This window comes from Talpa europaea, assembly GCF_964194135.1.
Source record: "Talpa europaea genome assembly, chromosome: 13".
Classification (NCBI taxonomy): domain Eukaryota; kingdom Metazoa; phylum Chordata; class Mammalia; order Eulipotyphla; family Talpidae; genus Talpa; species Talpa europaea.
In genome coordinates this window covers 26,041,806-26,068,714 of record NC_140080.1, presented here as the reverse complement: position 1 = coordinate 26,068,714, position 26,909 = coordinate 26,041,806, and the positions used below count along the sequence as shown (strand labels likewise).

The 26,909-nt window shown below is 39.9% G+C and overlaps 1 protein-coding gene across 2 annotated transcripts; it reads right to left on the bottom strand.

The window, feature by feature from the left end:
- Positions 1–2,824: 2,824 nt before the first annotated feature.
- LYRM7 (LYR motif containing 7) lies at positions 2,825–25,924 on the bottom strand (the record flags this gene model as incomplete). 2 transcript variants are annotated; one of them, XM_084252507.1, is made up of 5 exons in its annotated part: positions 2,825–2,895; positions 8,610–8,691; positions 16,111–16,181; positions 19,432–19,504; positions 25,886–25,924. In XM_084252507.1, the coding sequence occupies 5 exons, from the start codon at positions 25,901–25,903 to the stop codon at positions 2,825–2,827; spliced, it is 315 nt and encodes a 104-aa protein (XP_084108633.1). The 2 variants fall into 2 exon arrangements, with proteins under 2 accessions (XP_084108633.1, XP_084108632.1); XM_084252506.1 differs by having other exon boundaries at positions 16,111–16,178; positions 25,886–25,903.
- Positions 25,925–26,909: the final 985 nt, after the last annotated feature.

Here is a 26,909-nt window from a genome sequence, read left to right as displayed (position 1 = left end):
ACCGGCCCTGCAGAGGCTGCAGGCAGCTTAGCAACCCAGCGCTCAACCGCTGCGCCACCGGGGAGGCCCTAACCTTCAACTCTTCAGTGACGGACTCTTCCCTACACAAAATCAACAAAAATTTGATTTTCCTACCATATAACCCTTCTAACTTCTGCCAGAAGATTGTTTTGCAAAGTTCTACTAGGTTTTTGAGTTTCAATATCTGTACTAAGAATTTATACAGTCTACTTCCACTGAATTTCAACAGTCAAAGTGAAATGTTAGATTTGAGCAGTTTCCTTTGGGAACATGGAAAACACCCCTCCCTCCCATTAAAAGATTAAATGTTGATGTTGTACAGAGAAGTTAGGTACGTGGATAATCATCATTCTCAAAATTTTTATAAAAAGATTACAAAATAAACCCTGTATAGATGTAGTAGTTCATGCTCTAGAAGAATGACTTTCACCCTTTGTTTTGCAAATGACTAAGAACTTACGAATTATTTTAAGTGATTACGTAAAATCATTAACTAAGGGCTTCCCTGGTGGCGCAAGGGGTTAAGTCTCAGCACTATAAAGCTATCAGCAGCCACTGGAGAATAAGTTCTTTCCTGCCCAGGAAGCCAACACAGCAGACCTTTCCTGTCTCTCCTACTGCTCCCCTCAACAGTGTATTTCAGTAAATCTGCCTGTTCTGCTTCCCACTCTGTCTCTGGTGAATCTTCTCCCACCCTGTACCTCTGGCCTACATCCCAGTTCTTGTATGCATAAATAAATAAAAATTTTGAAATATGAATGCTATATAGGGATAGGTGCCAAATTTTTCAGAATTTCGTGACTATCTAGCCTGTTGTTGATATTATATAGGAACTTAAGTTTTAAGGCACAAAAATATAATTATAGATATATATATACACATATAGAAATAGATTAGATATCTTAAAGACAATCTTTAAGTCACTAGTTTTGATAAAATAAACACGTGAATTACTAACTTCTATTACTTGTACCTACTGATAATTATTTTGTAAAGAAATGAAATTTGGTGATATATTTAAATTAATGTAAACAAAGAATGCTATAAGGGAATTTAGGTTAAGGAAAAAAAGCTGAGAATTTAAAATGTATTCAATGATACTGAAACAATGAAAACATATATTAAATTTAAACTATGTCAACGAATTTTCTTCCAAATATTTAATGTATTTACTAAAATAAGAGCAAGTCAGAGAATTTACACAATTATTGAATTTTAGCATTTTCTTATAAGAGCAAATATCACATTTCAAACAGCTTTTATTTTTATCTAGGTATAATTTCTACAGAGAACAAGAAACATGCATGGGAGATAAAAAACTATGTAGCAAATCTTCTGATATGTATAATACATTTTATAACTACTAACTAATTTTAAAAGTTTTAGTCTCTGGCTTAATAGTTAACTGTACTATGTTTAAATAAATTTTGACACATGCTTGAGTTCCTAATGTTAAATTATTTTTATTTTTTTTTAAGGATTTATTTATTTATGCATACAAGAACTGGGATGGGGGTGGTGGTGGTGAGAGGATTCACCAGAGACAGAGTGGAGAGGAGAATAGTCCACTATTGAGGAGAGTAGCGGACGAGACAGGAGATGTCTGCTGTGCAATGTGGGTCAGCTCCTGGCTGGGTATCGAACTCATGCCGCAGTGGCTCTGGTGATACCTTGATAGCACTGAGACTTAACCCCTGAGCCACCAGGGAGGCCTTTAAATGATTTTTAAAGGACATTTTATATCCAGTAGGGATATACTAATGTTTCTCCAAACAAAGCTTGCATTTAGAGTATTATAAAAATTATAAACCCTGTGTCATCATCAAATGGTAGAATCGATCAATGAATGGGAGATGACAGACTGCTTACTGAGTAATCAGAATGGCAAAGATTCACAGATAAGAGAGAAACAAGAAGGTATTAAATATAATTTTATAGTTCCTAGCATTAGATGGTACAATACCAACCTGTTTAGTGATACTGCAAATCTCATCAGGGATGGGACTTATGAAAGAAGTAAAACCATTTATGTTTCTTTGTTTAAAATAAAGAGAATACATATATTATACTTGGACAATAATGTGTATCTGTAGTCTAAGTACAGCCAATTCTACTGGGGCTATATCATAAAGTTTGATCAAGGGTCACTGTTTTAAAAAAAAAAAAAATTAGGCTTTCTTTATTCCACAGTGATCCTAGGCAATTTTGATATTTTAATCATTTATCTTCAGAAAATTGATTTAAAAATGGTTTAATAGGAACATAGAGATACTTTCTATCTCTAAAAGAAAACTGTATAATTGTTAGCTACTGAAATATTTTTATAGTTTTAGGAAACAAAGGCTACCTTCAGTGGAAAATTGGCATATACTGATTTTTTTCAACAATTTAATGTTTTGGAAACTAACTACCAACTTTATCTAATAACTTTAATTTTATTCACTTCACATGGGAGGGAAAATTGTGAAAATACTTACTATTCCCAAATAGTAAGGGTATGACTAAAATATTCATCAAGATCAAACAAAAATAAATACATTTATCTTCTCCAGAAGCACTTATTTGACTTTATATAAAATTTGCTATGAAATGTCTTCTTACTTAACGCCCTTTAGAATTACTTATGTATGTTTGGCAGTTCTCTGCAATGTTCTTTTAATGTAAAATTTAATTATGACACTATACTTTAATTCACTCATTTTAGTATATAAGTTTAGAGAAAAATAATTGCATTCAAGGACTTTTGTAAGAGTTATATATTTTAAAATTAAAAAGTACAAAGACTTGCTTTTATCCTAGAAATTCATTGTTTCTGAATTGGTGAGTCACAATATGGCACATTTTCTATAAGAAGGTCTTTCCTTGGAATCAATTCTGAAAGAAAACAAAAGAGAGGACAATTAACATCATTAAAATGAAACTTAAACACCAGCACAATCACTTCACTCTGTAGCTATAGCAATATTATCTAGTTTTAAGGTAAATTTTCCAGGGATATTTTATTTTCGTTAATATCAATAGCTGAATCCTTGATTTTAAATGGAAATGGTTTTTTTTAAAGATTTATTTATTTATGATACAAGAGCTGGGGTGCAGGCCAGTGATGTGGGGAGTGAGAGGACTCACCAGGGACAGAGTGGGGAACAGAACAGGAGGATTGACTGAAATACACTGCTGAGGGGAGCAGTGGGTGAGACAGGAGAGGTCTGCTGTGCCACATGGGTCACCTCCCTGGCTGGGGATGGAACTCATGCTGCAGTAGCTGTGGATAGCTTGATAGCGCTGAGACTGTAACCCCTGTGCCAATAGGGAGGCCCCTTAAATGGAGACAGTTTAACAGGATTCTCATTTCAGAGTATATAAAAACATATACCGCCAATTTAACCCTTTATCATTTATTTTAAAAATATAATTAATAATTAAATGAACAGAGTTCAATTAAATTACTTTACCAGCTATCTAACTACAGATAATTAAAACCACCAACTGGAAAATTTATTTATACTACATACTATATAAAAACCCAGGTGGCTTTTCAAATTTCCAAATTGTACAGAACAATGGTTCGAGTGGGTGTTTGGGTGATCATACCAACTGGAGAATGCTACTGGAATTCAGTGATCAGAAGATAGGGATGTATGGGACAGTCTGGTACAATGAGGAACCATGTGGTTCAAAACGCTGAAAGTCAGTTAGCAACAACAAGAAAAAAATGTTGAGTCCTTGAAGGCATTTTGCTGAAGTCAAATAAGATAAAGTTCTAAAGACAAAAAATTTTGAGGAGATACAAAATTTCTTTTTTCCTTCAGAAGAACTAGGTCTCGGTGAATTGTCATGATCAAAAAATGTTTACGCCATATTTTATGAAAAGCTTGCTTAAAAACATTGTGATTGGGTCTCCCCGGTGGCGCTGCGGTTGAGCGCTGGGCTGCAAAGCTGCCCGCAGCCTCTGCAGCGCTGGTTCGATCCCGACCACTGGCGAGGGTCCCACATGGCGTGCAGACCTCTCCTGCCGCCCGCTGCTCCCCTCAGCAGTGTACTTCGGTCCTTCTGCCTGCTCTCCCTGCTCTGACTCTGCTGAATTCTCTCACCCTCCCATGCTTCTGACTGACCCAGTACTTGTATAAATAAATAAATAAACCTCTAAAAAAAACAACAAAAAAACATCGTGATTGTAAAAGACTAAGAGAAACAGAAAAACTGCTCCAGATTAAGGAAGACTAAAGAGAGGTGATGACTAAATGCCTGAATCCAATTACAAACTGGAAAGAGAAATATTTTTTCTTCTGCTATAAATGTGTCTATATTACATTATATATTTCATGGAGAAATGAAGATATAAAAATGAATATATAATAATCTCTTCAGCTTCAAAAAGTCCACATTCTAGTAGAAAAGACAGATAAAAAACAAATTGTTTTATAATGTGATTTGTTACAAATGTGTACATTTACGGGAAAACAGAAGACTTAATGGCTAAATCTACCTTTATTGTTTTAGGATATGTTTAGCTCTGCCAAAACAAAAATCCAACAGCTGGTGGTTCAAATAAGTAAAGGATCTAAATTTCTCACATATCAAGGAATACAGACGAGGCCTAATGCAGGTCCTTAGTACTATGGAAACGTTACTGGGGTTCTTTTAATCTTCCTGTTCTGCCTTCATGACTGCTGGTGCATCACCTCTGCACTCCAGGCAGGAGGGGGTGAGGGGAAAGGGCAAAAGGAAAGTGCTAGTTGGGCTTATGCCTTTTAAATAGAAAAATAATAGCTTTCTTGGAAGTAAAGCCCATCATACAGCAACTTACATTGGCCGGAAAGGTATCACATGGTCTGGGAAACCACTTTTTTTTGGGGGGGTGGGGGGACGGGGCACACTGTACACCAAACACAATTTTTCAATTTTTAGAAAGAACGGCAAGGAAGATATTAGAGAAGCAACAAGCAGTCCACCTTTTTGGCTACATGACATGCATATATATCCTTCCCATTTATGGAATGTATCTATTGACCACCTGGCCCCTAAGGTCTCATCTAGATTCAAATCCATGTTCTCTGACTGACGTTTTAGTCTTTCCTATCAGGTACAGCAGTGGCTCACATGGTAGAGATCTACTGGATTACAGTGAAGAATAAACAGGACATAGCAGTAAAACGTTAGAATGAGAAACACATGGTGGTCACTGCTCCACAGCAAATTCTAAATCAGAGAAGCAAGAACTTCTTGCTTTGGCAAAGCAATAAATTCTCTAGTCAGCCAATCTGACAGCACCAAATTCTGTTTTCTGAAAGATCCACAGACCCTCTCTTACATACTATATGCACTGTCCTTCAAGGCTCCCGGTTCTGGGTTTTTTTTGGGGCGGGGGGGAAATCTCCTAGCTTGGAGGTAGGGATCTTGGGAAAGATGCCCTTCTTTGAGGCTGTGATGCTTTCATAGTTCACTTCCTACTGATATGAATTCAGGAACCCAGGAATGGTCTTAAGGGTTTCTGAGCAATACAAATTTCTCAAAAACTTTATAAGCTTTTCATCTATTTTTTTGCAGTTATTTCCATGTATAGGAAGTCATAGGCAAATATTGTGACACAGTTTTTGACCATGAAGATTCCATCCTTTAGTAACGGCCTCTCTCCAGCCATTCTTCTAACCCTTGGCTTAATGGACACTTCTTAAAGCAATGAAAAACAGTAGGCTCCAGTGAGTAAATGCATCTTATATCTGATCTCTCTCTGGACAATGAGAAAGGTTTGCGATATTGATCTTACTCAGAAGCCCAGTGCTTGTGATGGCTTTATTTTTGGTGGATAAAAACAAATCACATTTTCAATTCTGCAAAGCTCTAAATTACAGGACACTCAATTAATTAGACTTCAGAATGTAGACAGAAGAGTGCCCCTTAGCAAAGTAGTACTTTCTTCCATCTTTGCTTTGAGATGAATTAGCTTATGTCCATTCCTCCTCTTTTTCAATATTTTTCCAAAAGCAGGAAGAAATAATCAGCACACAAAGACATTCTAGTTATTTCCCTTATCGCTATAGCCTTAGCTGTTACTTTGTGTCCTAAGAAAGGACAAGACGCACTACCTTACCTTTCATAACTACCTGTTTGAGAGTCACCAGCTTCAAGCCTGTGATGTTCAGGGCAATGAAAATCATACCCCCTTATCTATCCCTGTCTTCCATTCAGTTAATTTCACACATTAATTGTGACATTTCTAGTAGCTCACTTCTGTTAACAATTTCTGTTTTTCTTAGTTACAAGTAACAGAAGCTGATGCTAGCTAGTGAGGCAAAAATGTCATTTTCTGACAGGTTACTGTTCTAACTCGTGGAATTATTATGAGGTTTTAAGAACCAGGCAGGCTTGAGACTCAGCTTCCATGGCCAATGATCAAAGCCATGCCACAAAACTGGCCGGATGATAAAAGCTGCTGCTGCTTACAGAGCACTAGAAGAAACAGCCACCATGTCTGCTCCAATAGCACATAAGATAATACACTTCAGATGCTGAAAGAAACTCAGTTTACCTACAGGTATTCCTGTGACCACAGCAATGCCACTTGTGAATCATCAGTAACTTTACTATGTAACCACTACCACTAGTTCTACTCCTGCCAGCAAAACAAATTCGGTGCCAAGCCTTTTTCTCAGGTTTATTTCTAAATATGGGTGAGTGGGCTGCACCTAAGTCAATGCCCAGGCTGAGCTGCAAAGAAAACTGAGAAACTTAATTTTTTAGTTGCTACATAAAATCATGTACATGAAATTCCTGATGCCTAATCCGCTAGCATCAGCTTCTGTTACTTGTAACTAAGAAAAACAGAAATTGTTAACAGAAGTGAGGTACTAGGGCCTCCCCGGTGGCGCAGCGGTTGAGCATTGGGCTTTGAAGCTGCCCGCAGTCTCTGCAGTGCCAGTTCGATCCCCGGCTGCCAGCGAGGGTCCCACCTGGCAAGACAGACCTCTCCTGCCATGCCTGCTGCTCCCCTCAGCAGTGTGTTTCATCAGTCTGCCTGTTCTGTTCCCCGCTCTGGCTCTGGTGAATTCTCTCACCCTCCTGCATTTCTGACTGTACCCAGTGCTTGCATAAATAAATAAATAAATCTTTAAAAAAAAAAAAAAAAACAGAAGTGAGGTACTAGAAATGTCACAATTTAAGTGTGAAATTAATTGAATGGAAGACAAGGATAGAGAGGCTCTTCAAAGAGTGGTAAATAACCAGATAGCCTATTAAATATCCATTATTTCATTCTTTCCCCAATTCACCTCATTAAGTAATCTCTGGAATCAAAAGGCACCTTATAATTCAATTTTTCTATATTCAATTATTATTAACACTTTATCCCAACATGCCACAGGTATATTTACATGCTATATACCAGTTTGCACCATAATTTGTTTTATGGACTATAAAATCCCTGACTTTGGTCTCTATATTAGATATCAAAGAACCACAATTCTAGAAAACAAAAGGAACCTAAAGAGACATGACAATTAAATGCAATGAATTAAGACTGATGGGGGGGGCAGCTATAAAGAATATTATTTAAAATAAAATGGTGACATCTGAATATCTGAATGTGGATTATGGATTAGATTTAAAAAATAATATCAATGTTAGATGTCCTAACTTAAATTATTTACTGTGTTTATATAAGAGAATGCACTTGTTCTTAAGTAAATACACACAGAAACACTTAAGGAACAAAAGGTACAATGTCAAAAAGAAATAAATATATAAGAACCATAATAACATAAGTGTACTGAAGTTGTTGGATTTCAACAAGGAATTATAACGAGATCATGACTTATTTCCTGCATTTTAGGTCCATCAATATGGACACATTAAATTTATAGCCTAAAAACTTTTTCTATTGAAATAAAAAGCCTTCAACTCAATTATGGCCCAAAATAAAAATTAAGGGTATGCCCACAAAAAGTATGGATGGCATGGTTTATGATAGCATAGTAATTACAGAGGCATCCAGATAGTAAGTAACTTAACAGGACACTAACATTTTAACTCTGAAGTTGCAGAAATACTGCTAAGTATATTAGGCAATAAAAACAAATGATAAGTTCAAATTAGAGAACTTGTATTACAAAATTGTTTTCTTCTAAGAACCCACTCCTGAAAAAAATCTGGTAAATAAAGTTTCATAATTTATATTAAAGACATATACAATAGGGCCTCCCTAGTGGCACTGCGGTTGAGTGCTGGGCCGTGAAGCTGCCTGCAGCCCCTGCAGCGCAGGTTCGCTCCCCGGTCGCCGGGTGAGGGTCGCACATGGCACGCAGACCTCTCCTGCCACACCTGCTGCTCCCCTCAGCAGTGTTCTTCGGTCCTTCTGCCTGTTCTGTTCTCTGCTCTGGCTCTGGTGAATTCTCTCACCCTCTCATGCTTCTGACTGTACCCAGTGCTTGTATAAATAAATAAATAAATCTTAAAAAAAAAGAATATATACAATATATACCATGTTGTCTGGCAAAATTAAGCTATTTTACTAATAAGCCCTAAAAATATTGTGAATGTTTGATATTTTAAAACACTGCAGTCATAAAACAATTTTCTTTAATTTTACTTACTCAGTGTATTATGATCTGTGTGAATACCTTGAATAACAGATGTTCGGAGTAACAATTCAACATCGGAACCTAATTTAATGAGCTGTCAAGAAAACAAAAGAGAGTAGATCCTTCAGGTATCTTTCTAATGGTTCATAGAGACATACCATTTATGAAAACTACAGATTTATTTGCATTTCTTTTTAGGTAATACTGTCTTTAACTTTTTTTCTTTAAAGATTTATTTATTTATGCATACAAGAACTGGGGTGTAGGCTGGAGGTGCAGGAGGTTAGAGGATTCACCAGACACAGTGGGGTGTAGAACAGGCAGATTGATTGAATTACATTGCCAAGGGGAGCAGCAGTCAAGGCAGGAGAGGTCTGCTGTACCATATGTGTTAGCTCCCTGGTCAGGGATTGAACTGGCACTACAGCGGTTGCTGATAGCTTGATAGCGCTATGTCTTTAAACCCTGCTCCACCAGGGAGGGCCTGCCTTTAACTTTTTGTAACCATTCCAGGCATACAGAAAGTTCAGACATGTGTATACTTTAAACATTTATTCACCCATTCCACATTACCTTCCAAAACAGATTTAGAGCATTTTTTATTGTAAATTTCACAATGTGTTTAAAATGCACACTCTGATTGGGGGGTGGGGGGCACCCCCAAATTTCTAGTTTTGAAATTTTTATAGAGTTAGATATTCTGAATATTAGAAAAACAGAGTACTGGATTAGGAGTTCAAATATTCAGATTCTAACGTTAATCTCGCATTAAGTGTACCTACTTTCTTTTGATTTTCAGATCACATCATATGCAAAACTAAGAAATGAACCAGAACAGCAAATTCTGAAAGGTGTGAAGAGCTAAAGAAGGCAAGACACTTTCAGGAGACCAATGAGATCAAAATTATTTTCATAATATTAGAATCTTCTACATCATTTGCATTGTGAACAGAAGTAGAGCTTTCTCCACTGAATGTCACTTTTACTTGAAAGAACCACTGACAAACTATGATCATCAAACTTGGGTATTTGGCAGACATTTTCTTGAAATTAGTAGAGTCTGTCAGTTCAAGAAAACAAGAGATAGTACTTGCTGAATGGTGAAATTCAAGCTTTCATGCAGAAAGTGGAATTCTGGATAACTTGTATTCATCAATGTGAGCCTGACAGCTTCCCAATATTTAAAGATCTTTTTGGGGCCTCCCCGGTGGCGCAGTGGTTGAGCGCTGGGTTGCGAAGCTACCCGCGGCCTCTGCGGCGCCGGTTCGATCCCCGGCTGCTCCCCGGCCACCGGAGGAGGGTCCCACATGGTGTGCAGACCTCTCCTGCCGCCCGCTGCTCCCCTCAGCAGTGTACTTTGGTCCTTCTGCCTGCTCTGCTCCCTGCTCTGGCTCTGGTGAATTCTCTCACCCTCCCGCGCTTCTGACTGTACCCAGTGCATGTATAAACCAGACAAACAAACAAATAATAAATAAATAAATAAGACATGCCTCTAGAAAATTAAAAAAAAAAATAAAGATCTTTTTGATGAGATGGACATTGATATTAAGAGATGTAATTTAAAAAAATTACATATTAAACTATGTCAACATTTGGAAGATCTGCATTACTTAGTGAATCTAAATTTTTTATAACAACCCAGGGAGAGATGATGGCGCTTTAAACCAGAAGAAAACAATGGAGATGAGAAGTTGGAGACTTAGATATATTCTGAAGGTTAAGCCAATAGATTTGCTGACTGGGTTTAATAGCAAGAGAAGGAAAATAGTCAAGAAAGATAGCATCAAGGTTTTTGGCTTGAGCTTCAAAAAAGAGGGAGCTGTCACTAAGATGGAGAAGGCTCTGGGAAAGCAAATCCTTACTCCCCAAGAGACTTGAAAAGGGTCTTAGCAGGATAAAGAAGGGGGGAAAAGGGCTTTCTCATCATTGGAGGTATATAAAGTGAGTCAAGAACTAAATCTAAGGCTGGAAACAAGGCTAAATGAGATTAGGGAACATTAGAGGGATGAATCCTGGAGCAAAAAAAAATTTTTTTTTCATCTTTCTCTGTCTCCCTAACCATCTACTTTTCTACCTACCTACAGTGATGTCAACTTATCTCCACTGATCTAACAGATAAGAGTTCCATATTGCAATTAATCTTTAAGAAAATTTACCATTTGTTGAGGATATTATGAAAGAACATTCATAATATCTGAAAAAGCTATATATCTGGCAATATCTGAAAAGGATCTTACCCTTTTGCATTTATGGATCTGTGTGAAGTCAAATTTTTTTCATATACTTCAACTTAAAAAACTTATCACTCAGGTTGAATAAAGAAGCAGGCATGAGAATTTAGCTGATTTCTATTAAGCTAGATATTAAAGAGATTGGAAAAATGTAGAATAATGCCATTCTTCTCACTAAATATTCTTGAAAATTAGTTATTTCTCATAAATACTGTATTTATTTATATTTAATTAATACATATTTTAAAATTTCCTCAGTTTAATATCTAATACAGTAAATATTGATGGATATAGTACATAAACAGCAATTTTGAGGTCATCAATTATTTAAGAAGGTAAAGGGCTGTCTTAAGAGCACAAAGTTTGAGAGCTATTGGTATAGACGATGCTTAAGAATCCTTTGGTGTCAAGGCTTCATGAGCCATTTAATACATGACAATAAATTACCTACAAAATATTAAGTATTTAATGTATGCAGTTATGGAAAGTAAAAATACATACTAGCACATAACAAATATCTAATTTACAGATTGCTTAATGTGAAATCAGTGCTCTATAAGTATGAATGCATCTAGGAGAGTGTAGTTCATTTTCCCAGATGTACTGATATGAACAGACATCAATTAAAATTTTTTAAGTCATGTTTTAAAAATTGTCATATTGCAAGCCACCAGCCAGTATCATTCTCAATGGTGAAAAGCTGAAAGCAATTCCATTAAGATCTGGAACAAGACAAGGATGTCCACTCTCACCACTGCTTTTCAATATAATACTGGAAGTCCTAGCCAGGGCAATAAGACAAGAGAAAGACATCCAAGGAATCCAAATAGGAAAAGAAGAAGTCAAACTATCACTATTTGCAGACGATATGATATTATACATAGAGAACCCCAAAAACTCCACAGAAAAGCTAATTCAACTCATCAATCAGTTCAGTAAAGTGGCAGGATACAAAATCAACACGCAAAAGTCAGTAGCCTTCCTATACACAAACAATAAATCTGAAGAAGAAGAAATCAAAAAAACCATCCCTTTTGTTATTGAAACAAAAAAAATCAAATATTTGGGAATAAATCTAGCAAAAGAGGTAAAGGACCTATACAAAGAAAACTATAAAACACTGTTAAAAGAAATAGAAGAAGACACAAAGAAATGGAGAGACATCCCCTGCTCATGGATTGGAAGAATAAACATTATTAAAATGGCCATCCTTCCAAAAGCAATATACAGATTCAATGCTATTCCAATCAAAATTTCAATGTCATTCTTCAAAGAAATAGAACAATTATTGATGAAATTCATATGCAATCACAAAAAACCCCGAATAGCCAAAGCTCTCCTGAAAAAAAAAGAAGGGAATGGAGGCATCACACTCCCAGACTTCAAACTATACTACAAAGCCATAATCATCAAAACTGCATGGTATTGGAACAAGAACAGACATACAGACCAATGGAATCGAATAGAAAATCCAGAAATAAACCCACAGATTTATGGTCAACTAATCTTTGACAAAGGAGCAAAGACTATGCATTGGAGCAAAGAAAGTTTGTTCAATAAATGGTGCTGGGAAAACTGGGTCGCTACATGCAAAAGAATGAAGCTTGACCACCACCTCACACCATACACAAAAATCAACTCAAAATGGATTAAAGAACTAGACATAAGACCTGAAACCATAAAATATATAGAAGGAAATATAGGCGAAACACTACGTGATTTGCACATCAAAGACATCTTTACAGACACATCACCCAAAGCAGTGATAGTGAAGGCAAAGATAAACAGCTGGGACTATATCAAATTAAAGAGCTTTTGCACAGCAAAAGAGACAATAACAAAAACAAAGAGAAACCCCACCAACTGGGAGAACATTTTTGCACCCAACACTAATGATAAAGGACTGATCACAAAAATCTGCAAAGAGCTGATCAGACTCAACAACAGCAAAGAAAATAATCCAGTCAAAAAATGGGCAGAAGAGCTAAAAAGAAACTTCTCTGAAGAGGAAATGCAAATGGCCAACAGACATATGAAAAAATGTTCAACATCACTTGTCATCAGGGAAATGCAAATCAAAACTACCATGAGATACCATCTTATACCAGTGAGAATGGCACATATTAAAAAAACTAGCAACAACAAATGTTGGCGAGGGTGTGGAGAAAAAGGAACTCTTCTGCACTGTTGGTGGGAGTGCAAACTGGTCCAACCACTGTAGAGAGCTGTGTGGAGATTTCTGGACCTACTAAACATAGAGCTTCCATATGATCCAGCAATTCCACTCCTAGGTATTTACCCAAAGGACACAGAAACATCAATTCCAAAGAACACCTGCACCCCTATGTTTATAGCAGCACTGTTTACAATAGCTAAGCTTTGGAAACAACCCAAATGCCCAAAAATAGATGACTGGATCAAGAAGATGTGGTACATATATACCATGGAATATTACTCAGCATTCAAAAAAGATAAACACATGCAATTTGCAGCAACATGGATGGCGCTGGAAGGGATCATGCTCAGCGAAATAAGCCAAAAAGAAAAAGAAAAATACCGGATGGTCTCACTCATAGCAGGAATCTAGAAAACGTAAATAAGGGACCAGGAAAATGAATAACTATAAGAAAGTGAAAATCAAAATCAACAAAAAACTATGAACCAGAGACACTTTTAGGGGGGCCGGAGGGGAGGGATTGGGGTCAGAATGGGGGGGCTGCAATTGTATGGGGAATATAACAATAAAATTTATAAAAAAAAAAAAATAAAGTAAACAAAGAAAACAAAAAAAAAAAAAATTGTCATATTGGGCCTCCCCTGGTGGCACAGCAGTTGAGCTCTGGGCTGCGTAGCTGTAGCTGCCCGCAGCCTCTGCAGTGCTGGTTTGATGCCTGCTGGCCGGCAAGGGTCCCACATGGCGCGCAGACCTCTCCTGCCGCACCCGCTGCTCTTCTCAGCAGTGTATTTCGTCAGTCTGCCTGTTCTGTTCCCTGCTCTGGCTCTGGTGAATTCTCTCACCCTTCCGTGCTTCTGACTGTACCCAGTGCTTTTATAAATAAATAAATAAATCTTTAAAAAAAAATTGTCATATTGTTATCAACCCCACTAAAGAGCAAATAGTAAACTTTCTTAAATACTTTTTAACTTCTCTTCAAATCATCACTTGATTATAATGTCAACTTCTTCTTTATCATATGCTTAAATGAAATCTTTCCTTTTTTCCTTTACATTACATGGATAGAAATACTTAGGCTGGGCCTCCCCAGTGGCACAGCGGTTGAGCGCTGGGTTGCGAAGCTGCCCGCGGCCTCTGCAGCACCAGTTTGATCCCCGGCCACCAGAGGAGGGTCCCACATGGCGCGCAGACCTCTCCTGCCGCCCGCTGCTCCCCTCAGCAGTGTACTTTGGTCCTTCTGCCTGTTCTGCTCCCTGCTCTGGCTCTGGTGAATTCTCTCGCCCTCCCGCGCTTCTGACTGTACCCCAGTGCCTATATAAATAAATAAATCAATCTTTAAAAAAAAAAAAAAAAGAAATACTTAGGCTATCTAATTTTGTCTTATTATCTTCATTACAAATATTTACTATTTCAAAATGCACTTTTCTTTATGAAATATAAATGCATTTTCACCAGATATATATATATATATTTTTAAATGTATCTTTTTTGGGGGAAGATTTATTTATACAAGCACTGGGTACAGTCAGAGGCGCAGGAGGGTGACAGAATTCATCAGAGCCAGAGCAGGGAACAGAACAGGCAGACTGATGAAATACACTGCTGAGGGGAGCAGCGGGCGCAGCAGGAGAGGTCTGCGTGCCATGTGGGACCGTCACCCGTGGCCAGGGATCGAACCAGAGCTGCAGTGGCTGTGGGCAGCTTTACAGCCCAGCGCTCAACCGCTGCGCCACCAGGGAAGGTCCCAGATATATTTTTTTTAACATGTGGAAATTCTATTAAAAATGGAAGAAGAGGGGCCTCTCTGGTGGCGCAGTGCTGTGAAGCTGTCCGCAGCCTCTGCAGTGCCGGTTCGATCCCTGTTGGCCATGGAGATACCCACCAAGAAATCTGGTGGGACAGACATCTCCTGTCTTGCCCGCTTCTCCCCTCAGCAGTGTATTTCAGTCAATCTGCCTGTTCTGTTCCCCACTCTTGTCTCTCTGAATCCTCTCACCCTCCCGTGCCTCTGGCCTGTACCCTGGTTCTTGTATAAATAAATAAATCTTTAAAAAAAAATGGAAGAAGAATTTCTCTAATTCGTACCTTTCTCTTTAGCAAACCAACTCTTGGAATCGTAATTACCACCCCTGCAAATAATATTCCATTTTTTGTTTTCTTTCTAAGGATCTTTCCCCAAACAATAGAAAGTTAGATATAGGAACACCTAGGAAGCTTAAGACAGAGACAATGTCTCTGTGTGTATGAGTAGTATGATTTTATATAGGAAAAGAATTACTGTAAAGTTTTTCAAAAAACATGTTCTGGAGTATTAGGGAGATCACAGACTAGTGTCAATAGATTTGTCTTCATTTACAGCAAGTAATTAAAGTGCAAATAATAAAGGCAAAGTGTGTAAACTCATAAACTGGCTGGTTAATTTTTATTGCCAAGAGCCTCCCTGGTGGTGCAGGCGGTTGAGCGCCACACTGTGAAGCTGTCCACAGCCTCTGCACCGCGGGTTTAATCCTGGCCAGCCGGCAAGAATCCCACACGGCAAAGCAGACCTCTCCTGTCTCGCCCGCTGCTCCCCTCAGCAGTGTATTTCATCAGTCTGCCTGTTCTGTTCCCCCCTCTGTCTCTGGTGAATCCTCTCATCCTCCCACACATCTGGCCTGTATCCCAGTTCTTGTATAAATAAATAAATCTTAAAAAAAAAAATTTCTATTGCCAAGATAGGAATTAAAAAAATAATAAACTATCTAGATGAAAGAAATGAGTTGATATTTACTCTGTAGTAAAGAGTTACTACAACACTTATTCACATTTGTTTCAGTCACCTGCCTTAAGTGAACACAGAATTTCTGTGGGTTACTGGGTTGGTTTGTTTACTGTGCTTGCATTGACCACGGCTATATCTATGTTCTTTTCAGCAGGCAACCTGTTGTCCATGGGTGTAGGCAGGTGATCCTGAAGTGAGTCAAACCAAACAAGTAAAGGTTATCTACATTAGTGTGGTAGCTTTAACCACCAATTATTTTATGTAGCTCCCCATTTCCATCATTCCCCTAGTTGCCAAGAAAATTTATGTTTTATTGTAATTGAGAAATTCATTACTGTACCATACCTCTTCTATTTTCTTAGGAGAAGTTTCACTTTTATTATTTTTGAATTCTTCATTTATCTTCATTCTGGCTGCTAGAGAAAGAAAAATATACATACAGTTATTTGCCTTTCTATTTATAATTCTTGTACAATAATTTACATGTTATTACAACTGAGCACTTCTATAATAAAATAGTTTTACTAATGTAAAACAAAGTATAAAAATAAGAAATTTATTAAGAAAGTCTCTTTCAGAGTTGTTGACAGGCTGGAAAATTTATAATTAAATCTAATACAGTCTTTAGCACTATAATACTTTTGCTTTCTGTTCTTCCAATTTCATTTGCTTACCTCTAAATATTCAATTTTTACCAAATCCAATTTAATCCTTTGCTTTGGGCCTCCCTGGTGGTGCAAGGGGTTAAGCACTGCACTATGAAGCAATCCGCAGCCTCTGCAGCATGGGTTCGATCCCCAGCCGGCCAGGGAGTAACCCACATGGCGCAGCAGATCTCTCCTATCTCGCCTGCTTCTCCCCTCAGCAGTGTATTTCAGTCAGTCTGCCTGTTCTGCTCCCTACTCTGTCTCTGGTGAATCCTCTCATCCCCTGTACCTCTGGCCTATACCCAGCTCTTGTATGCATAAAGAAATAAATCTTTTTAAAAAAATCCTTTGCTTCTATTTATCTAAAGATTTAACTTAAAATCTTTTTTAATTTTTTAAAAGATGGTAAAAATATATATATAAGCATACTAAAGCTCATATAGCATGCACACATATACACAATTAAAATATATAGCAGCAAAGAGGACCTATATATATGTTTTTGAGTGCTTTGACTGACATGTAAAATTAGTGACAAGTTAAAACTTTGTTCATGTACACCACTGAGACTTTGGCATCATTATAGCAGCATAATGTTCTAATCTGACTGATAAACTTACTTTATTTCTGTAAGCATTTAATGGGACAATCCTCATAAAGAGGTTGATAAATAGTCTGTGTTAATTGTTTTTGTAATTATTTTAGTTAAAACAAAAATATGCCATGTTGATGGAAATTAACTATAAAACCTTCCTTTTATATTTGATTAATTTCAATATGGACGGTGATTCAAGGGTTGTGCTACTGTGTAGGCTAAATCTTAGCTCTTCACCTTATTAAGTATGATGTGGGGCAGATCCTTTCACATTTTTGTCATTTCTATTCTGCAAAAGAATCATAATAGTAGCTACCTCAAAAGGCTGTTGTGAGGATTAAGTGAGGAATTTGTATCAAGTACATATAAAATGGAGCGCATACTTTTTAATATTCAAGAAAAATTATTTTGGTGAATAACAAAACTTTAATTCTTAGGGACAGTGGGGACAATTTACCTAGGTACCCTCTTAAAAATAGTTTAGAAATATATCAGGATTTGAAATTAACATAAAACCTGAGCTTTAGAGCTTTGACTTCCAGATGACACAGAAACTACTTGCAGTAATGGGATACTGAATTTGGAGTTCTCTGGGACAGATTCTATTTCATAACTGCTATCATTTCCAGACTGATACAAGGCATTAATATGATAGTATTTGGACAATGTGACAATTTGATTAAATTACAGAGAAATGAGTGTAACGATTTAATCATAGATAAGCAATGGGACACAGGGAAATTTTGATGCTTTTCCCCTGATTCTCTTCTTTTTTTTTTTAAAGATACATTTTTAGGGCCTCCCCAGTGGCGCAGCGGTTGAGCGCTGGGTTGCGAAGCTGCCCGCAGCCTCTGCAGCGCCGGTTCGATCCCCGGCTGCTCCCCGGCCACCGGAGGAGGGTCCCACACGGCGCGCAGACCTCTCCTGCCGCCCGCTGCTCCCCTCAGCAGTGTACTTCGGTCCTTCTGCCTGCTCTGCTCCCCGCTCTGGCTCTGGTGCATTCTCTCACCCTCCCGCGCTTCTGACTGTACCCAGTGCATGTATAAATAAATAAATAAATCTTAAAAAAAAAAGATACATTTTTATTTATTTATGCATACAAGAACTGGAATATAGGTTGAAATTACGGGGTGTGAGGGGACTCACCAGAGACAGAGTGGGGAACAGAACAGGTGGATCTAAACACATTGCTGCGGGCAGCAACGGGAGAGACAGGAGAGTCCACTGTGCCATGTGGATTAGCAACCTGGCTGGGGATCAAACTATGGTTGCAGTGGCTGGGGATAGCTTGATAGTGCTAAGACTCCAACACCTGCACCACCAGGGAAGCCCTTTTTTTCCCCCCTGATTTTTTTTAAGGTTTATTTATTTATACAAGAACCAGGGTACAGGCCAGATGTGCAGGAGGGTGAAATGATTCACCAGATACAGAGCGGAGAACAGAATAGGTAGACTGACTAAAATACACTGCTGAGGGGAGAGGGGGAGAGACAGGAGAGGTCTACCACGCCATGTGGGAATCTCACCGGCTGGCTGGGATAGAAACCACACTGCAGAGGCTGTTGACAGCTTCACAGCTTCACTCACCACCAGGGAGGCCCCCCCCTTTTTTTAAAGATTTATTTATTTATGCACACAATAACTGGGGTACAGGGCAGAGGAGTGGATGGTGAGAGGACTCACCAGAGACAGAGTGCGGAACAGAACAGGCAAAATGACTGAAATACACTGCTGAGGAGAACAGCAGGCGAGACAGGAGAGGTCTGCTGCACCATGTGGGTAGCTCCCTGGCCAGGATCGAACTCGTGCTGCAGTGGCTGCGGACAGCTTCATAGGTTGCGTCTTAACTCCTGCACCACCAGGGAGGCCCCCCAACTGATTCTTTTTTTTTTTTTTTAAATAAATCTTTTATTTATTTTTTAATAGAGGCATGTTTTATTTATTTGTTTGTTTGTTTGTTTATACATGCACTGGGTACAGTCAGAAACGCAGGAGGGTGAGAGAATTCACCAGAGCCAGAGCGGGGAGCAGAGCAGGCAGAAGGACCGAAGTACACTGCTGAGGGGAGCAGCGGGCGGCAGGAGAGGTCTGCGCGCCATGTGGGACCCTCTTCCAGTGGCCAGGGAGCAGCCAGGGATTGAACCGGCGCTGCAGAGGCCGCGGGCAGCTTCGCAATCCAGCGCTCAACCGCTGCGCCACTGGGGAGGCCCCCCCACTGATTCTTTATGAAACATGATCTTTCAAAAATTTTAAGCAGATATTCCTTAAAGTGTAATGCAGACTAATCTTTATAAAACATAAGAACACTAGGAGAGAGAGAGTGAAGGTCATTCCCTAACGTGGTCTTAACCACAAAGTCCTTCTGAATAGATTGAGTCATCCAAAAAAGGATTTGTTCCAAAGAGGTAAAGAAAATAAACTTACCTTCTAATGCTCTGGTATCATTTTTAAAAACTTGTTTTCTGGTCCTGTGCAGTGTTTTAAAGAGCTGCAAAACCTGTAATGAAAATCAGAATTCAAACTTCAAAAGAAAAAAATTTCATGTTCTACATAGTTATAAATTTAAGTAATATTTTTCTGTTTGTTTCTGAGATTATTATTCAAAATAGTAGAAGAGTTGAAATAGGTGAATATCAGGGTTTGTCAAATAACTTTCCAGTCATTATTTATCCTTACATTTAAAAAAATTCACTTAATTTACAAAAATAATACAATGTTCTTTGAAACAAAACAATATAAAGATGGTTAAAAAGATAATGTCTGTCTGCCAAAAACCAGTCTGTGAAGGGAGCAAACTTTACTGATCTGATATGTACTTGTTTTCATTTTTATTAACTTATTAAGCTTTCACCTGCTCTTAAAAGTCAAACACACATATACAAACTGATGAATTTATTACATTTAACAGAGTCCAAAGGAGGATGGTTTAGACATTTTAGATAAATTTAACAGTGATTTCTCAAAAGAGAAGAACTCTGAGATTTATGAATATTTGTAATACTTGTTAAAAAAAATAACAAAGAGAAAAGAGCCTGGTATTTAAGTAAAAGGCAGATTGTAGAGAGGTTTTAGTGACAGGCCAAGGCAATATCAATCTTCTCAAGTTCAAAAAGGTACTCATCATTTCTTCATTATTGCTCTTTCCCATGTCTTCTCAATTTCAGTATGGAAGACCCTACATTCCTCAAGTGGAAATCTCTAGATCTTTATTTTTATTTTTTTAAAAGATTTATTTATGCATACAAGAGCTGGGATTCAGGACAGAGATGCAGGGAGGTGAGAGGATTCATCAGAGACAGAGTGGGGAACAGAACAGGCAGCTGAGGATAGTTTCATAGTGCCTGCGACTTAACCCCTTTTGCCACTAGGAAGGCCCTTATAGATCTTACTTTAAATCTACTTTACTCTTCACGTGGAAACTTGAGGTCTATCTCTCTAATCTTGTGTATTTTATCCATCCCTGAAAACTATTTAAGTTCAGCCCGCCCCATCTCTTGCTTAGCCTACTCATAAAAATTTGTCACTTTACCACCATTCTTTCTTTTACTCTAGTCCATTCACAGATAATAATATCTAACATCTACTGAGAATGTACTGTGTACTAGGCACTATTTAAAATATTTTACATAAGGCCTCCCTGGTAGCACAGGGGTTAAGCATCAGCATTATGAAGTAATCCACAGCTACTGCAGCACAAGTTCCATTCCCAGCCAGGGAAGTGACCCACATAGCGCAGCAGACCTCTCCTGTCTCACCAACTGCTCCCCTCAGCACTGCATTTCACTCAAACCGCCTGTTCTGCTCCCCATTCTGTCCCTGGTGACTCCTCTCACCACCCCAATACCCCTCGACCCCGCAACTCTGGCCTGTATCCCAGTTCTTGTATGCAAAAGCAAATCTTTAAAAAAATAAAATAAAATATTTTACATATATTTGAAAACCTTTAACATCAAAGGGTGACACCAAAACCGTAATAGGAAACAGGGAACAGAAAAGGTAAATATAAAACAAAATCAAACAACCACAATAAACTTCCTCAGAAATATATTACTGCAAAAATGGAATATAATCAAAAAGAAGTTTTAGTAAATTTTATTATTTTTTAAAATGATTTATTTATTTATATAAGAACCGGGGTACAGGTCAGATGTGCAGGAGGGTGAGAGGATTCACCAGAGACAGAGCGGGGAACAGAACAGGCAGGTTGACGAAATACACTGCTAAGGGGAGCAGCAGGCAAGACATGAGAGGTCTGCTGCACCACGTGGGTACCTCACTGGTACCTCACTGGCCGGCCGGGATCGAACCTGCACTGTAGAGGCTGCAGACAGCTTCACAGCGCTGCACTCAACCACCTGAACAACCAGGGAGACCCATTTTAGTAAATTTTTAAAAAGGTATATTCAGAAAACTCCCAAAGTTCTTGGCTATGAATTGAGTGATGTAGCAAAGATTAAGTAGAGAAAAACTATTTAGAAAGTGAAATAAAAATTCAAAGAAAAAAAAAAGAGGGGAGAAAAGATAAAAGAATATTTAGAATAGTCTAGATGAACTAACATTTACAATAATACAATCTCCAACAATTGAGAACAGAGAAAACAGAAGAAAATAAGAGGGAAATCAAGAAATGTCACCAATTGAGGCATTTGTTACTATAGATTGAAAGGGCTCCACCAAGTGTCCAATCCATACCACAGCGCCTTACCACAGTAAGGTCAGTACAGTGCTGATAAAAAGAAAACAGAAAAAAAACAATTCACACATAAAAGGAGAGAAAACCAGAATGACACCTGACTTTAAAATAGCATTGCTGGGCCTCCCCGGTGGCGCAGCAGTTGAGCGCTGGGTTGCAAAGCTGCCCGCAGCCTCTACAGCGCCGGTTCGTTCCCCGGCTGCTCCCCAGCCACCGGAGGAGGGTCCCACATGGCGCGCAGACCTCTCCTGCTGCCTGCTGCTCCCCTCAGCAGTGTACTTCGGTCCTTCTGCCTGCTCTGCTCCCCGCGCTGGCTCTGGTGAATTCTCTCACCCTCCCGTGCTTCTGACTGTACCCAGTGCTTGTATGTATGTATGTATCAATCAATCAATCAATAAATCTTTAAAAAAAAAAATAGCATTGCTGTAATTTGCAGCAACATGGATGGCGCTGGAAGGGATCATGCTCAGCGAAATAAGCCAAAAAGAAAAAGAAAAATACCGGATGGTCTCACTCATAGCAGGAATCTAGAAAACTTAAATAAGGGACCAGGAAAATGAATAACTATAAGAAAGTGAAAATCAAAATCAACAAAAAACTATGAACCAGAGACACTTTTAGGGGGGCGGGGGCGGGAGGGGAGGGATTGGGGTCAGAATGGGGGGGCTGCAATTGTATGGGGAATATAACAATAAAATTTATAAAAAAAAAATAAAATAGCATTGCTGTGAGAAAGTAATGGTATAGTGTCCTCATGTTTAAAAAAAAAATGTCCAACTTAGAACACCATACATAGTCAAACTATTACCTAACTACAAGGGCAAAGTGACAAGTTCAAAAATGTGAAGTCTTTTATTTGCTGTGCATCCTTCTCGGAGAGCTATAGAAAAATGTACCCCACCAAAATAAGATGAACCATGAAGAAAGAAATGTGGGAAAATGACAGGTGATCTAGTAATACAGGAGAGGCAGAGATGATGGTGAAGGACAAATACAAGTTAGGATTTGTGTAGCCAGTCTAGCTATAACAAAAGGGTGAATTGCTCCAGAAAAGACGTTGCTAGGAAAAAATAAAACTGGTAGACCTGGGCCTCCCTAGTGGCGCAGCGGGTTGAGTGCAGTGCTGTGAAGGTGTCCGCAGCCTCTGCAGCATTGGTTTGATTCCTGGCCGGTCAGGGAGATTCCCATATGGCGAGGCAGACCTCTCCTGTCTTGCCCACTGCTCCCCTAAGCAGTGTACTTCGGTCCATCTGCCTGTTCTGCTCCCTGCTCTGTCTCTGGTGAATTCTCTCACCCTCCCGCGCCTCTGGCCTATACCCCAGTGCTTGTATAAATAAATAAATCTTTAAAAAAAGTTTAAAAAAAAGGGGGGCCTCCCCGGTGGCTCAAGGGGTTAAGCACCGCACTATGAAGCAAACTGCAGCCTCTGCAGTACCAGTTCGTTCCCTGGAGGCCAGGGAGCAACCCACATGGCACAGCAGGCCTCTCCTGTCTTGCCCGCTGCTCCCCTCAGTAGTGTATTTCGGTCTGTCTGCCTGTTCTGTTCCCCACTCTGTCTCTGGTGAATCCTCTCACCCCCAGCTCTTGTATGCATAAATAAATAAATCTTTTTAAAAAATTAAAAATTTAAAATTTAAAAAAAAGAATCTGAACAGATATTTCTTTAAAGTTAGACAATGGCATATAAGGCCATGAAACGATGTTCAAAGTAATTTGCTAGTAGAGAAATACAAATCTAAAACCTCAACAAGATACTACATCACTTCTGAATACTTCTGGGTACTTATACTGTGTGTTAGTGAAATGTTTATTAGTTGTTCCTATGCTTCCTCAGAGGCTTCCTGGTCACCTCCATATTCTCACACTTAACATAGGTATCTTCTACATACGGTAGACCTTGACAAGATTTTTGGAAGAACTCCTATATAATTTCATTTGTATTCTGGTTTTCCAAGCAACTTTCCACTGAATCAATCTCAACTTAAACTTTTAAGATTTTTTTTTTTTGCATCCATTCAGTTAGGTTAAATTTCAGTTATATGGTCACAAAACAACCTTATTTCAATTTAAAGCACTTACTACATTTGCGATTAAGTACAGGTGATCCTGAAAACCACCAGTTTGAGCAGCACAGGTTCACTTACACAATTTAATTTCAAATTTACAAATTCAACCACCCATAGATATTGGTTTGCTGAATCTGTGAATTCACATAAAGGGCATAATATAATCATCCTGCTGATTTTATTATGGGGCATAGTTAGTGGTGGTGCTGAAGTGAATCCATGTCAATACCACGGGATGGTTGCAGGTAAGCTTTTAGGGAGTCAAAAGTTATATACGGGACTGTGTAGGCTGGCACCTCATACCCCACATTATTCAAGAGTCAACTGCACTTGTTTAAAATCTCCCCTTGGGCCTCCCTGGTGGCGCAGTGGTTGAGCGCTGGGTTGCGAAGCTGCCCACAGCCTCTGCAGCGCTGGTTCGATCCCCGGCTGCTCCCCGGCCACCGGAGGAGGGTCCCGCATGGCGCGCAGACCTCTCCTGCCGCCCGCTGCTCCCCTCAGCAGTGTACTTCGGTCCTTCTGCCTGCTCTGCTCCCCGCTCTGACTCTGGTGGATTCTCTCACCCTCCCGCGCTTCTGACTGTACCCAGTGCTTGTAAAAATAAATAAAAATAAATTAAAAAAAAAATCTCCCCACCATGGGCCTCCTGGGTGGCACAAGGGGTTAAGTTCCTCAGGCTTGCCAGGGAGCTGACCCACATGGCACAGTAGACCTCTCCTGTCTTGCCAGCTGCTCCCCAGAGCAGTTTTTTTCCCTAAAGATTTATTTATTTATGTATGCATACAAAAGCTGGGTGTAGGCCAGAGGGTGTGTGTGTGTGTGTGTGTGTGTGTGTGTGTGTGTAAAAGAGAGAGTGAGTGAGAGAGAGAGAGGGGGAGGATTCACCAGAGACAGAGTGGGGAGCACACCAGGGGGTATACTGCTGAAGGGAGCAGTGGGAGAGGTCTGTTGGGCCATGTGGTTGGGGGAATCGAACTCCTGCTGCAGTGACTGGATAGCTTGATCTGCTGTCTTTATCTTTAACCCCTGCACCACTAGGGAGTTCCCTCAGCAATGTATTTCAGTCAATTCGCCTTTCTGTTCCCCACTCCGTCTCTGGTGAATCCTCTCACCCCTCCCCTCTGGCCTGTACCCCAGTTCTTGCATCCATACATAAATCAATCTTTTTTAAAAATAAAAATAATAAAAGCCTCCCCACCTGCTAGACTTCTCCACAAAAGCAAAGGTGGTCTGTTTATTACTGCATCCATTATGCTTAGACAGTACAGAGAAAAGGTTGGTTTTGGATAATATTAACAGCTATTGTGGACACTCAAACTTTTTAAATGAATAACTCTTTATAATTTCGTTGATATTGGCGCTGTGACATTAAAATGTACTGAGATCAGGTTCAGTAACAGATGAAGCAAGACACCATAAGCACAGTTTTTCCTCACAATATTTCTCACACCAAGTCTCCATCCATTGCCGATGTTTCAGCCAGTGATAGGGACAGGTCCCAAACGGCCATGCTGACGATATTTAAGGCTAGGGATGACTGGTCCCTGAGAACTGTGCGCTGGCCAGGAAAGAGTATCAGTCTGAGGACAAATTAAATTGAAACCGGGTCCTCAGGAATGTGACCTGGGTGGGTCACCACTTCCCACGCTTATTCAAAGCACGCAGGTCTCACGGGACTTTGCTCCTTTAGCTGGTGATTTTACCAGGACTAAATTCCCTTGGATTTTAGATTCCTGTGCATCTTCTTACTAAACCTTTCACCTCACCCTAAGGTGTGAGAGCAGGATTGCCGAAGGCGTCTTGTCCCTTTATCGACTACGTGAAAATGGGTCCTTCAGACAAATACTCAAGTCTGAAGACAGAAGGGGGGCAGAATCCAGGGAATGGCCTTCCGTCACCCCTGGGCAGACTGAGAAGCAACAACCATGGGTGCCCCCCGCCCTCCTCCGCATCTACACAAAACCCGTCAACACCCTCCAGGGGTGGGCACGGGCTCCTCACGGACTACGGCAACCACCTTGGAGGAGGGTGCTGAACCTCAGCGCAGAGACGCCAGACAAGGCCGCGCTCCTGCTTTCCCCACAAGCATCACACCCACCCCCTTCCAGGGCCCTGTCACCTTGGCGGCTTGACCCATGGCTCTCCTCTCGGATGCCGCCACCTCTTAAGCGTCCAGTGGCCGCGCCCCTCGGCAACCAATCACTGCCTGGCAAGGACTGCCTAACTCCGCGTAGTCACGTTCCAAGAAACCGTAACCAATCACCACGAAGCATCTCCTTCGTAGCCCCGCCTTCCGTGGAGGCAGCAGGGAGTTTACCAAGCCGGTGCCTTTTGGTAAAACCGCGAGAACTCGCAGAGTCCAGTTACTGGGGAGCAAAGGGCGGAAATCACTGGGCGCCATGCTAGTTAGGGGCAGAGGCACTTCCGGTAGTTTCTGCGCCACCCTTGGCTGGCGCCGGGCGAATGGACTTCTAACGAATGCTTTGAACTTTTATAATTTAGTTGGTGTGACGCTGGGAAAATTAACCTCAGTGTGCCCATTTTTTTTCTTTGTAAAATGGTGGCAATAACGCTATTTCCCATATGGCATTATATGACATGGAAGAGAATATAGTATTTGGAAAAGTTTACCAAACTGTAACAGGGTGGTCCCCAGGAAAGGGGGAGGTTCCCTGCCCCACCCAAGGGAGGGTGGAGCTGAGCAGGGAGAGGAGAAGCTGAAGAGACTAAGGAAGGAAGCAGGATGGAGCCTGGAGACCTGGAGGAGGTGCATGGAGCCTAGAGATACGTAAAGAAACTGTGCTTGTCTTTTGGTCGTGGACTGGGTGACACAGATGTGGGTGAGACCCGTGGGGAGGTGACAATGGCAGCTTTTATCTTGATGTTGATTTTGCTCTTTTCCTTCCGGGATTGTCCTGTTGTTTGTGACCCTTTTCTGTGGGTCCCCACTGGAAGATGCTTTAGACTTGTAGCAGGCTTTGGGGCCTTGTTCTGGGCTGATCCCATATGGATGGAGTTTTACCCACGAGGGGACGGGTAACTTTGGGTGCTTCATTTAGAAACTAGACTCTTTACCTTACCTGTATTGTTTCCTAGTTTTATTAAAGTTCCTTCCCATTAAAGTCTCATGTGTTTTGTGTTGA